This window comes from Chlorocebus sabaeus, chromosome 1 (genome assembly GCF_047675955.1).
Source record: "Chlorocebus sabaeus isolate Y175 chromosome 1, mChlSab1.0.hap1, whole genome shotgun sequence".
Classification (NCBI taxonomy): domain Eukaryota; kingdom Metazoa; phylum Chordata; class Mammalia; order Primates; family Cercopithecidae; genus Chlorocebus; species Chlorocebus sabaeus.
The window spans coordinates 2,427,877-2,442,266 of record NC_132904.1 but is presented as its reverse complement, the minus strand read 5'-3'; the positions used below and the strand labels follow the sequence as shown (position 1 = coordinate 2,442,266).

At 55.2% G+C, this 14,390-nt stretch overlaps 1 protein-coding gene across 4 annotated transcripts in view; it reads right to left on the bottom strand.

Annotated features, from left to right (window-relative positions):
- Positions 1 to 14,390, bottom strand: part of KCNQ1 (potassium voltage-gated channel subfamily Q member 1) — a 395,418-nt gene that overhangs the window by 244,141 nt on the left and 136,887 nt on the right. For all 4 annotated transcript variants that reach the window (XM_037998840.2, XM_008008132.3, XM_073007231.1 and 1 more), the window contains exons 7-10: positions 12,646 to 12,756; positions 11,176 to 11,271; positions 8,804 to 8,926; positions 7,661 to 7,802 (exon numbers count right to left, since the gene is read on the bottom strand). In XM_037998840.2, coding sequence (XP_037854768.1) covers positions 7,661 to 7,802; positions 8,804 to 8,926; positions 11,176 to 11,271; positions 12,646 to 12,756 — 472 coding nt within the window. The remainder of the gene's footprint in view (positions 1 to 7,660; positions 7,803 to 8,803; positions 8,927 to 11,175; positions 11,272 to 12,645; positions 12,757 to 14,390) is intronic.

Genomic DNA, 14,390 nt, shown 5'->3' with positions numbered 1-14,390 from the left:
TCCTGGATAAATACCTAAGAATAGAATGGCTGTGGAATATGGTAGGTATATATTTAACACATTAGGAAACTGCTGAACTGTTTCCCAAATGGTTGCATCGCTTTGGACTTTGCATTCTCACCAGGAGCATATGAGAGTTCCACCTCCGACACATCTTCGCCAACACTTGGTATCATCCATCTCCCTAATTTTATACAATATAATAATTGGGTACTGGTATTTCATGGTGTCTTTCATTTGCATTTCTCTAATAACTAATGATATTTCAGCCACATCTTCAGGCTCCACTTCTAATTCTAGTTCTCTTGCAGTTTTCACATCAGCAGTTACTTCCTCCACTGAAATCTTCAACCCCTCACAGTCATCCAAGAGGGTTGAAATCAACTTTTTCCCAATTCCTGTTAATGTTGATATTTTTACCTTCTTCCATGAATTACTAATGTTCTCAATTTCATCTAGTATGGTGATTCTTTTCTAAAGTGTTTTCAATTTACTTTGCCCAGATTCATCAAAGCAATCACTCTCTATGACCGCTATAGCCTTATAAAATGCATTTCTTAAATAATAAGACTTTGAAGTTGGAATTACTCCTTGATTATGGGCTGCAGAATGGATGTTGTGTTAGCAGGCATAAGAACAACATTAATCTTCTTGTACATCTCCATCAGAGGTCTTGGATGACCAGGTGCACTGTCATTGAGCAGTAACATTTTGAGAGGAATCTTTTTGTCTGAGCAGTAGTTCTCAAAAATGGGCTCAACATATTCAGTAAACCATGTTGTCAACAGATGTACTGTCATCAGGCTTTGTTGTTCTGTTATAGAGCATAAGCAGAGTAGATTTAGCGTAATTCTTAAGGGCCCTAGGATTATTGAATGGTAAATGAATACTGGCTTCAACTTGAGCAGGGTTGCCACAAACCTTCAATTTGTAAAAAATGCATTATCAGCAAAGTGCAACAAACCAAAGTGCAGTCAATAAGAATGAGACATGCCTGTATTTTAAAAATTTCAATTTCTGGTTATTTGCTGCAAGAATATATGAATGGGGCCGGGCGCGGTGGCTCAATCCTGTAATCCCAGCACTTTGGGAGGCCAAGACGGGCGGATCACGAGGTCAGGAGATCGAGACCATCCTGGCTAACATAGTGAAACCCCGTCTCTACTAAAAAAAATACAAAAAACTAGCCGGGCTAGGTGGCGGGTGCCTGTAGTCCCAGCTACTTGGGAGGCTGAGGTAGGAGAATGGTGTAAACCCGGGAGGCGGAGCTTGCAGTGAGCTGAGATCTGGCCACTGCACTCCAGCCTGGGCGACAGAGCGAGACTCCGTCTCAAAAAAAAAAAAAAAAAAAAAAAAAAAAGAATATATGAATGGAATTGATTTTTCATATTAATCTTGTATCTGCCACCTTACTAAACTCATATATTAGTCATAGTGGTCATCTTGTATATTCATCACATTTTCTATATAGATAACCATGTCTTCTGCAAATAAAGACAGTTTTACTTTATAAAATAAAACTCTCCTCTCAATATATGTAACTTAGACTTGCTCTCACAGGAGACTGGGGTTTCTGTTTACACTGCATAGGTTGTCTAGAAGATCCCATATCTAAAACATGTATCATGAAGGTCCTGGATTGGTTCACTCAGTCACCCTGTACAAGCAAAAGTACAGCTTCTCCAGAGGCATGTACCTTATACAGGATACATAGGAACCCCACAAACAAAAACATCCACCACACAAACTCATGATCTAAATTGCACACCCACAATGAAATGAGCCATCATGAGCAAGAGTTAGGAAAAACTACAGTGAACAGAATTAGATTCTCCAAGAACTGCAGATGATGAAATGACATGATAGAGGGTATAAAATACACAGGTTCAAATGACCTAAAGATTTAAAGTTGTAGTTTAAAATATGAGAAAGGTACAAGATGCTAAAATAAAGCAAATTAAACCCACATACAAGGATTTATAGGAATGGAAAAAATATGTAACTGAAAGTCTCAGTGGGTGGATAAAGCAGTGGAACAGAAACATCTCAAGAGTTAGAAACTGCATGGAAAATTCTGTGAATGAAGCAGAGGGAGACAGAGATAGAAAATCTATGAGATAGCTGAGGAAGACAATGAGATGGTCAAATAGAAGTTTCTGGAAAAGATCAGAAGCATTAGGGGAGGCAATATTCTACAACATAATGGTACTGACTTTCCACAGTTGACGAAAGACATAAATCCTCAGATTCAGGAATCACAACAAATTGTAGGCACGATAAATAAAAATAATCCACCACCTTGGTACAGTACAGTGAAATTTCTGAACACTAAAGTCAAAAGGAAGGTTTCTGAAGTCACTAGAGGTAGGGTCACTTACAAAGGAAAATCAATTAGCCTGATGAGCCACAGAAGCTAGGAGACTGCGGTGTTATAGCTCCAGAGTCTTCAGACAAAATGTACACATTAACCTGTAACTTTCCCCCCAACGAAATCATCATCCAAGAATAAAGGCAAAGTAAAAATATTTCAGACAACCAGAAACTGAGAGTTTACCTTCACTGAAGGAATCACAGACTTCAGGAAAAAGGAAATTAAATCCAAACAGTGAGACAGAAAACTGCAAGTCTGTGAGTAAATATCTAGATGTATGCAGCATTAACAAAAAGAGGATTGTTTAAAAGACAAAACCAAAACACTGGGCAATAAAGGCCCAGGAAACGGCAGGAGACAGTAGGATCTGGAGCACCTTGAGGTCCCAGTGAGGTTCCAGAGGAGTTGGGGTGACTTTTGATCTCAATTGGCAAAGCATTCAGGATTTAATCCTGCAGCAGCCACCAAAAATGCATATCAGAACACACAGCTTTGAATGGAGGAGTGGGTGAAAGGCCAGGCTTGGTCTGTTGGGCTGAGGATGTCAAGCTGGGAGCAGGAGGAGGCTATAGCCTGACCCTGTGAGAACCAGGCTCACAAGCGTAGAAGTGAGAAGTTAGGCTGTTCCATGACGCATGCTTCCAAAAAGCACACACATGAGTGTGAAGGATGAGACCCCAGGCCACACTGGGGACCTCTGGGTATGTGATGCATGCTCCTCCAGAACACTGCCCCACTTCACAAATGGGAAACCACACAATCATCCCAGGTCACCTGACAGACACGTGGTGACATACACAGGCACAGCTTTGAAGACACCTCCCCAGAAACCCTTCAGAATGACCTCCAGGCCGGTGGACACGTGCGTGCTACCCGATCCTACGTCACAGACCCCGACCTTCCAGCCCGGTGTTCTCTGAGCAGCAAAAGGCCTCTGAGGCGGCCTCCAGGACCAGTGAATTTGGGGAAGTTTCCTCTGCCCTCCTGGGGACTCGGGTGTTCAGGAGGCCACCTCCGGCCAGCCCTGGTCTTGACAACCCACCTCCAGCCCCTTTGTCAAGACAAAACCCTGGTGGCACAGCCCTGTATTTTTATCGTGTACCCACCATGGGTTATGTATGGTACCAGCTCAGGAAGGGTCAGTGGTGAAAAACAAAGGGCCACTCCCCTTTGAGGAGGGGACTGGACAACCTGGTCAATGATGACCTGGCTGTGGAGACAACTAGAGTGGAGGAGGGACGGGGTAGTCAGCGCAGGATGGAGGTGGCTCCTTCAGGACTTCTGGGATCCAGGAAAGACAGTTCCAGGCAGAGTGAACACAGTGGCTCTGAGGCAGGGACAGCGAGGCAGGATGGCCAGTATGTGGCTCCAGCCCAGGCCTCTTCTAACCTGCAGATGTGGATGGCCTGTGCCTGCTTGGATCCCCTGGGCAGGAGGCTGCCTGTGTCTGCCCCCATCCCACAAGCATACAGAGGATCTTCAGGACCCCCAAGGCAGCAGCAGCTGGGCTGTGAGTGTCAGGCTCCCCAGGCTAGGCATGGACAATGGCCACCGCATCCTCGCAGGTCCCCAGTCCCTTCAACACTGCCAAGCCAAGTGGCATGAGGTTGGGTCCCCATGCATCCTTCATAAGCAGTCTGTGACACTTCACTGCAAAGACCCTAGGGCTAGGCTGGCCAGCCCCTGCTGCACTCTGGCTCTCGGGCTGGGTGGCTGCTGACATTCCCCTCCCTTTCTACCCAGGTCAGAAGGTTGGGGGAACGGCAGCAGGCCCTTCCTGCTGGGATGAGGGCTGGTTCCTCCTCTTAGTGAGGCCGCTCTGCAGGGACCACACAGCCCATTTTTGCTGCAGGTTAGTCTGTGTTCTGATGCCACCGTGAGGGACCTTCTTCCTTCCCAGCCTCCCTCCCCTGAGGTCTGCCACTGCCATACCTGCATGTGCCTCTTGGCAGGCTCAGTGGGGGTGTCAGGACACACAGGTGTCCTCAGGAGTTCCCCACATGGCCCTGTCCTTCCATTTCTCCATCTATAAATGGGGCCAACACTGCACAGCACCAGCTAGAGCACAAGCTGAAGGGGCCTGTGTGCAGGTGGATGGCGCAGACAGGTAGGAGCCCTGAGGCAGGGCCAAGGGGACTTCTGCCTAATTTGCGGGTTCACACAACAGAAAGCACAGTCAGGCAAGGTTGAGGCCTGGGTTTGCCTTTGCGGGGGATCAGTGTGGCTGTTCATACCCTCCTTGAGGGAGTGGGGCTGTGGGGCTTCCCCAGGGGTTGCATCTGCCCTGGGATCCGCATGCCCTTCTCCCCATGCCAGGACTCTCAAAGAGCCTTCTGGGCAAAGGGGACTCAGGAGTATCAGGGGCTGCTCTAGGTCCCTGGGGGCCAGGCTGACAGCTCAGGCTCCAGAAATCTGGTGGCTCCAGCCTGGGCTGACTTATCAAGTTAGGAAAGAAAAAAGTCCAGCAGGAAAGAAAAACCTCCGTGGAGGAGCATTCCACAAAAGGCGCCTGACTTTCTCCGCACTCGCCCCTCATTAACATTCTGCAGACAGCACTAATGACTTCATAACACTAACCAGGCTGAATGGATGGCATCGACTCGGGCTGCCCCACATTCAGCAAGCAGCAAGCGATGCTTCTCCAGGCCGCACACAGGCTGCGTCCCCAGCCCCCGGCCACGCCCACCTGCCCGTTAGCATGCGCAGAAAGCCCCCATTTGCATGGAGACAATGGTCCCAGCCCTGAATCCAGAGCTGTGGGGGCACTGGGCACTGGTTGGCACAATCGCCCTTTGTGCCGGCTCCAGCGGGCAGGCGGGAGCACATCCCAGGGGCTCAGAGATGTGGCCGGGTCCCAGCCAAATCCTGATGGCATCTAAGGCCCCAGGGAGCCTGGTGCCCAGTGGAGCGGGTGTCTGGACTTGGTCTTGCCTGGTGACTTCCACAGTGGATGTCCAGGAAAGCCCCAAGGGGCAGGGAACACCACCCGGCCTTCTGCCAAGGATGTGGGGATGCAGGTGAGCCATCCTGAATAAACTGGAGCTTGGCGGGCTGGGCTGGTGTCTGCGAGCACAAAGGGTTGTGAACAGTGTGGTTTTGTCCCCTCTCTGCCATGCATAAGATGTGACAGCATCTTACAACTGCTGGTAAGCTGGAACATTCGGGTTGGTCCCAGGCACTGGGAAGAGGTCTGAGAGGGGAGGGATGGATACAGAAGTGACCAAAGGGTAAAGGGACAGCTGCTGAGGAGGGAATGGATCATATGACCTGGATGGGAGGGCAAGGTGGATGACCCACCTCCTCTGCCAGGCATGGAACCCTGGCCACTTGGCACAACTGAGTCAGGGCCTGGCCTCCAATAGCCCAGAGTCCAGAACAGTGGGGTCAAGTTTCCAAGGGACTGGGCCACATGGAGTCCTCCCACAGGGCATGGAAGGCAGGGAGAGTGGGGAGCAGTCCCTCCAGGGTGGGGTCAAGCCTCCTTAGAGGGACATGCCTTGGAGTCATGGAAGAAGGGGTCTGAGACTTCAAGGGGCAGAAACCAGGTGAGCAGAAACAAGGTGAGCAGGAACCAATGCAAGGCCCAAGTGCGTGATATCTGTCTGGACAACAGCAAGTGGTCAAAGGGGAGTGGGCTTCAAATGCTGTGCTCCCCACCACCTGGAATGCTGTGCTCCCCCCACCACCTGGAAAATGAGGGCTCTCCCATGCTGGGAGGGCAAGGCCACTGTTTCGCGTGGGCCTGAACTAGTGCTTCTTTCTGGCATTATGACAACCAAGTGTTTTCAAAACAGGTGCCCCTTTCCTCCCAGGGGGACCGCGCCCTGGGACAGGGGCTTCTGCAAACATTTGCCAGGGCCCCTGCATTGGTGCTACAGTGCAGCAGCCAGAAAGTGCCATCTTTGTATCAGAACACAGTCACCACTGTGTCTGCCTCAGAGGAAGCAGCGAGCAGGGCCACAGATGGCACCTTTGCACGAGGTACTGGGGAACAAACAGGCTTCACTGTGTTGTCTCCTGGGAAGACAAGGGGCACGCCCCTGTCCTGGTGGCAGCACAGCTATCTCAAATACCCCACACTGGGCTCAGAGGTCAGAAAAAGCCAGAATCCTTCACATTTGGTTTTAAGAGAGCTGCTAGAGAATTTGGCAGTTTGGGATCACAGTCCCCAGAAGTGGGCATTGAAGTCATATGCGAGAGAAGTTGGAGCTCCCAGGGAGAAGCGGGGTCCCTTCCACCTCTTCTAACTCTCAAGGGCATCTGTGGCCAGGGAGCATGAGGTCTCCAGCCCCTCACACTCTGTAGAGCTGGCCAGTTCACAGTCCTGTCCTATAGGAGGTTTGTCTCAAAACTGGTCCCAAGATGACGGATGCATCACGTGTGCCTCCTGAAGCAGCCAGGAGGCCAGGTCTGCCCTGGAGCAGTGTGGGGAGACCAAGCACTGATGCTCTGGCATCACCACGGGTTACCTGCTGTGTGTGTGCTCAGCCAACTGCACTTCTGGGAACAGCAGAAGTTGGCAGGAGGCATATGGGGGCCACAACCAGGCACTGCTGTGTCCCTGCTGTGTGGCTGGAGCACACGAGCCCAGCCTCCAGGGCCTCGCTCTCCACGTCTGTCAAAGAGCCATGCTTACGAGTTAGCGTGGGTAAAACCCCTCACCCGGGATGGAGGGCATCTAAACCCTAGACAGGTCTGCCATCCAATTGTCAGGTGCTGCAGAAGGCAGCTTCATCCTAGCCCCTGCTGCAGGGGTGAGAGGAGGGACGCAGGTCTGAGCCACACACCATCATGTACAGACTCGTGGCCTCCAGGCTGCATGAGAACGGCCTGTCCCATCAGACCTCCCACGTTTTACCCAGGTCTGGTGCTTCTCCTCCAGAGCCCCATCCCCAGACCCCTTACCTCTGGTCTCCCTGCCAGTGGGCCCAGAGGTCATCCCAGACACTTTCCAACCACAGCCCATGGGCTCAGCTGGGAGGAAGCCAGGCAGCTGGAATCAGGAACATAGCCTTCCCTCAGCACAGCCGGACACAGCTGACCCATCCCGTCACCTTCCCAGGCTTCCTCTCGCATCAGAAGGTGTGGCCAGCCCCTCCTTGGGAAGACTCTGAGGGGAAGGTGGCTGGAAGGTTTACAGAAGTTTCTAGAAGCTCCACTCTCTGTCTGTTCATACCTCGTTATCAGAGACCCCAGCCCAAGGGAAAAACTCATTGGCTTGCTCGGGATCCCAAAAAATGCAGTGACCTTCCCAGCCCTGCGGCCCACACCTGCTTGAGGGGTTCTCACCAGAACTGTCATAGCCGTCAACAGAGAAGTGGTCCAGCCTCCGCTCTTCTGGGGGGTCGCACGTGATATGGGGGACTGTGAGCATCTTCTCTCCGGGACTCACCCCATTATCTTTGTCCAGCTTGAACTTTTTTTTCTTTACCTAAAAAAACAGACAATAGATTAGCGGTTCCTGGATATCATCTGCCAGGCCTTACGCTGGCCCCAAAGTGCCTGTGCAGCTGCCCTGAGCCCAGCCCCCATCACATACACCTGGACAGGGACCTGAGGCCTGGGGCCAGCTCCAGAGTCCTCACACAGAGACAGGGCAGGGCTGCTGGGGGTCACATAGGGGGCTTGGCCCTGGTGCTGCCCTGTGAGCTCATGGCCTTGCTAACAGGACAGCAGGAAGCAGACAGACATACAAGATGGTGCCAGTGGAAGTGGTAATGGGAGCTGTGACCAGTAGGGGTGAATGCATATGGGGGGAGCAGGCTAGGGGCCAGCAGGGCATGAAGAGGGCGCCTGAAGTCAGGGAGCAGGCTGTGTGGAAATCTGGGGGAACATTCCAGCACAGGGAACAGTCGGCACGGAAGCTCCACTGGCAGCTGGAAACTGGGAAGGCCAGGTCTCTCCACAGAGGGTGTGGGCACAGGCCAGGAAGTGGAACCATGCCAGCATCAGCCCCAACCCCTCTTATGACCCCAGCCACGTCACAAGACTTCTGCCTGGCACCTGCCAAACTCCACTGCCCTGTGACCTCCAGACCCCCTTCGCTACACCCCTGCATCACCTCCCTCCCCTGCTGCTCCCCTCCCACTGCCCACTGCTCACCACCCACTGCGCCCCACATGGAAAGCCCAACCCCAAGGCCCTCTGAAGAGCCTTCTTTCCAGCACGTCCTGCTCCCGGAGCTCTATCTCTGGAGCTCTCATGCCCTGACCCCGGAATGACCGATCCTACATACCCCCAAGTTGGGGGACATTGGGATAGCCGGAACCTAGCATCGGGTGTATAGCCCAGTGTCCCGAACGATGCTGACACCCTGACATAGGCCGCACCAGGTCAAATGCATGGTGAGATCCCAGCCTTGTGCTGCGGCCCCCACGGCCCCCCCACCTGCTAGCAAGAAGGCCCTGCCCTGGTGGCAGGTGGGCTACTCACCACCACAGACTTCTTGGGTTTGGGGCTGGGTGACAGCAGAGTGTGGCTCCGGGAGGGCTTCCGGACGTAGATCTTCCAGGTGGAGGAGTCGGGGTTCTCGGCAGCATAGCACCTCCATGCGGTCTGAGGTCGGTCGGGGGAGAGGCTGTCACCTGCTGAGCCACCCAGTGGGGGCCCTTATGGAAGCTACAGCTCCCCCTCCCTGTTCTCCAGGCCGGACCCCCTCCCCTCTGGGTGGCAGGGTCTGGGACCTCAGAGTCACAGGCTTGATGTGGTCCCAGCTCCGAGACCCTCTGCCCAGGCAACCTGGCTTGGTCCCTTGCTGTACCAGGCAGCTCACCGCTGCCTGGGCCAACTGTTACCCACAGCTGCGACACCACAAAGGTCTTTACCGGCCCTGAGCCAGCCTTGAGCCAAAGGCAAGACTCGCAAAGGTGGGCAGGTCGCACATCGCCCCCGGGTGCCAGGGTGCACAGCGTGCATAGGAGACCAATGCAGAAATAGGCAACCAGCGGCCACACAGTAAGGAAGGGCTAAGAGAGGTCGTCTGGGACCTGCAGATGCTGAACAGGGGGCAGGGAGAGGCAGGGTCCCTTGGGCTGACAGGAGGTGAGGTCTCTCCTAGAGGCCTGTGAGTGCCCCCTTGCAGTTGGGGGAGCCTCTGATGGCACATGGGTGCAGCTCTGAAGCCAGCATTTCAGAGAGACCCTATGGCAGCACCACATGGGAACGGTGGGAGGAGGGGACACTATCGGTAGGGGACTTGGCGGGGGGAAGTTGTGCAGCATCCAGGTGGGCAGGAGGGGCTCCCAGGGCCTTGTATGAGGACACATCCTGGTGGCCTTGTCATCACTGGCCACATGAGCCTGAGAGAGGGCCAAGTGGAGAATGTGTCCCCACACTGGTGGGCTCCTGGGTGATAGTGCCAGATAGACACAGCAGCTGGCAAGGGGCACCTGCAGCCCTCACTCCCACCCAGCACCCAGGGACAGGCAGGCAAGGGCACAAGCCCAGCCTTCCAAGGCCCGAGCATCACACCTACAGGATGAGCACTCCACGTGGTCCCCCAACCCTGGCAAACCCCACAACCCCTGCCCTGCTCCTGTGCAGGCCTGTCACCTGGGGCCCCCACTCCAGTCCTCCCACAGTGTGTGCAGCTTCCGAGGGAGCCCTCTTTCACAGGACCTGTGGTTCCCAGGGAGTGGGACCAGGAATCCAGTGTGGTCCCCTGCTGGGCGTGGGTGGCCAACATGCTCACGCTAGGACCAAGGTGGGCTTACGGGCCTGATTTACGGTCTCCTGGGAAGGAGAAACTGTGAAGTCAGGCTGAGGGTGGGAGCTCACAGCCCCCCGATAGCTGAGCCAGGAGCCTGGCAGGACTGCGACTGGCCCCTGATAGCCTGGGCCTTGCCGGGGTCAGCAAGCTCAGGAGGCCTGCAGGGGGGACCCCAGCCAGCAGGGGCTGCCCAGGCCCTGGGCCTTCCTGGGGGACATCAGGCCCAGTGTGCCCAGAGGAGCTGACACTGCTCCCAGCCACTGCACTGGGCAGAGGCCCTATCCCTAGCGGGCACTTGTCATTCAACCTAGCAATGCCCACCCTCTGGGCCCCTCAGCAGCTGTTCCTCAGGGCAGCCCTGGCCCTGCGGTGGCCAACAAGAGAGACCCACAGGGACGCAGTTCTCAAGTGGCTTCTGTGCTAAGTCCTTGCTTATGTTAACAGGGCAGTCCCATTCTCTGGTGGGTCCTGGAGAGCCTGGAGTGACAGAGCCAGAGCCCAGCGTCCCAGAGCTTGGTACTGCCTGCCTCCCACCCACCTCCAGGACCTTCCTGCCATGATGTTCCAGGGCTCTGCCTTTCCCTGCCCACTGGCCTTGTGAACCCAGAGGGAGGCCCATGCCGTCCATTGCCAGCCCTCACCTCCAGGCACCAGGGCCTCCCGAGCCCTGAGGGATGCCAGGCCCTCCAGAAGGCACCAACTGCACAGCTGGGTCCTACCTCCCTTGGGGACAATCACCTGGCTCCGCCACTCCCAGACTCAGCCCTCAGGTTGTTGTGCAATGGGAGGGAGAATGGGAGCGCAAGGGAGCCTCAGAGCCAACCACGTCCACTCCTGGCATGGCCACGGCCGTGCCTCCTCTCCAGCCCACAGGGTATGGCCCTTGATGGGAGTGGCTTTGGAGGAAGACAGGCTCCAGCGCCCCATGCTCACCCCATCACCAGAGAAGCCAAGGCTTCCACAAGCAGGGTATGCCCCACAGGCCAGCCAGGCGGACACAGGGGCCAATGGTGGTTCCGACAGGTGGCCATGAGGGCTGGACACAACAATAACAGTGACCAAAATGTCAGTGACTAGGGCCTTGCAGGTACCGCACCTGAATGAGTGAGGCTGCCGCCGGGATCTGCCGGTTGAAGTGCTTCTGCCTCTGCTTTTGCTGCACCTTCAGGGCAAACCCCGAGCCGAGAATCCCCTGGGAAGGAATGGACAGGAGGGTCCCGTCCACACAGGCCACTGCCAGCTGGGTGCAGCCTCAGGACATGGTTACCAGTCACAGTTGTGGGAAGGCCAGGCATGGTCAGTGCTGGAAGTCCCCCAAGTCCCACCTCGGGCCCAGCCTGCCTGTCCTGGGCCAGCATGGGGGGCAGAACTTATACCCCAGGCCCCAGCAAGGGGCCCAGTCCCATGGGGTGGGGCTAGAGCCTCTCTAACCCATTCCCAGGGACCATTCTGGGGGCCAGGTGGGCTGGCCCATCTGTATGCACCCAGGAAGGGGTCATACCACTGGGATGGGGGTCGCAAGTGAGAAGTTGGCCCTTCTCAGTCACCACTGCTGCCACCCTGCCCAAGGGTGGCTGATGGGATGCAAAGGACCCACCCAGAAGCTAGAGAACTCCTGGTCTACAGAGGGGATCACGTAGTCCATATGCATATGTGACGCACATGCACACACAATAGATACGCACACTAACACACACTAACAAACACATGCACTCACACACTAACACACTAACAAACACACACACTAACAAACACTAACACACACTAACACAAACACTAACATACAAACACACACACACTAACACAAACACGTCTACATGTCATGTGCACACACACATACACAGCACATAGATGTACAGTATATATACCTGTGACACACAGATACATACACACATGCAAACATACTAATATAAATGTATAACGCATACATGTGCACACAACACACCACACATACTAAATACAACATATGCACATACAATACGTATACACAGTATGCACGCACATATACGGTACAATACACACCCATGTGATACATATACACATACCCATAGTATACAAGTAACATAAAATTATACACACACAGCACAAACACATATGCACATACACACATAACACACATACACCCATATACGGGCACTGCGAACTAGACACATCACCTAACAATCTGTGGTTTCTGGAAAGGCCATGGAACAAACCCTCTCCCCGGCCAGCCACAGCATGGAAGTACCCTCTCCAGGCACAAGATTCTGCCTCCATGGGGTGTGGCAGCATCATTGCCCACCCCCAGGGCTGAGTAAGCAGGCCTGTCCCACACTGTGTCCATGCACAGCCACTCCAGGCTGCCTCCCACACTGCCTGCAAGGACCCCAGTGGGGACTGCAAACAGGAAGTCTGCATCCAGGGCCCCAGGGAGGGCAGGTGGAGCTCTGGAGTATAGCACCTTCTAGAAGGGAAGCACCTTCTTGGTTCTGAACATAAGCGGGTCTGCTCAGAGGGAGGGGCGTGCAGCCACCCCAGGGCCCCAGCTGTCCGAGGAGCTGGGGAAAACACACCATGGAGCACCTACCGCTGGGAGCGCAAAGAAGGAGATGGCAAAGACAGAGAAGCAGGAGGCAATGGTCTTCCCGACCCACGTCTGGGGCACCTTGTCCCCATAGCCAATGGTGGTGACTGTGACCTGCAGGAAGAGGGACAGTGGTCAGCCACGGATGGGACTGGAGCCTTGGAAGCGCCACCTGCCTAACCCAAACCCACCACTCTGATGAGCGGAGAGGCCGATGAGAGACCCTGACCACCAGGACGACCCCGTGTGACTCAGCGAAAGCACCAGGAACAGAGCCGCGGGATGGCACGTGTCTCCCAGGCTCTCGGCGTCACACACAAGGCATGTCCCACCAGCACATGCAAGGAGCCCAGCACCCACAAAGGGCCGGGCCTGCTGGCTGGGAACGTGGGCCTGAGAGCTCACCCCGTACCTGCTGCCTCATCTGCCTGCCTGTCCCCAGGAGGCTGGGCCCCTGGACCACCGACATTGCTGTGTGCCGCCCCCAGGAGACCGGGAGCTCCCACTGAGGCCGGTCGTCGACAAAGAGCAGGGGCTGGGATGACGCGCTGCTTCCTGACGCCACTCCAGGGCACCAGATGTTTTATTTTCCTCTTTTCTGAGAGTACAAGATGCAGCTCAAGCCTTCTTGGTGGGAGAGCCATCCGAACAGGACGTGTGGTGGGACAATAGGAGGCTCCCCCCACCCATGCCTCCTGCTGGCATCTGAGGTTTGCTTCCTGGGGCTTCCAGCCTGAGCCTGGAAATGTCATCCTGCAGGACTTAGGAGCCCACCCTGGCTGGGCCCGGCCTGTGTGGGCTGCCTGCTGGGTTCTTCAGGAGCTGGCGCTGAGCCCAACAAGGAGACCCAGAGTGGCCCTGAGGCACAGCTCACCCTGTAGACACACAGGCTCATGCCCGGGCTCACCTGGACAGCTGGCACGGTGGCCCAGACCATGGCTGTGGCTGCAGGAGGTCTGCTCTGGGCACCATACTCAGCTATTAGCCCAGCATTTACCCACTTGGGGCTTCTGGACTGCTTGCAGGCCCAGGAATGCCCTAGCTGGGAACCACATGGAGACCCCCATTGGATTCTCAGCCCTATGGGCCCAGCGCTGATGGCAGGAAGGCCTGAGGCCTGTTTAACACACTCTGATGGAAGGCAAGAACAATTCCCGGCCCACCTGAGCCCCCACGAGACCAGGGTCCCTGGGCCACCCTGTGGTTTCCACCGGCCACTGAGGAGGAGGGAGGGTGGGGAGAATCCCCGTGACCACCGCCGGGCAGGCGCGCACAGGCGCACACGTGGAGAAGCAGGTGCCCATGGCTCATGTGACTGCCCAGAACTGCCAGAGCAGGAGGCTTGGAGGCTCAGGCAGCAGAAGGGGCCACATTACAGGAAACCAGGCTGTGCTGATGAGCACATTAACGAACACTGACAAATGCCAGCCACCACCATCAGGCCGCAGGGCAGGACTGGCCTCTGCTGAGCCCTGACCGTCATCCAGGCCCCTGCCCGCTAATGCTCTAACCGCACGTTCGCTTATGGTCAGGAGGCTGCTGCAGAGGCTGCTCGCAGGTTATCTCCTGCAACTGCACACGGAGCTCTCCCTGCAGTGCCGCTGTTCTTAAGAGACACCCATATGCACCCATGCCCCCTCCATACACACAATGTGCACAGGAAGCTGTTTACTGCCAGGCCCTTTCTGTGGGCCACCTGGCTCTGTGTGCGTGGGCGCACACCCACAAACATGCCTCATGCAGAGATG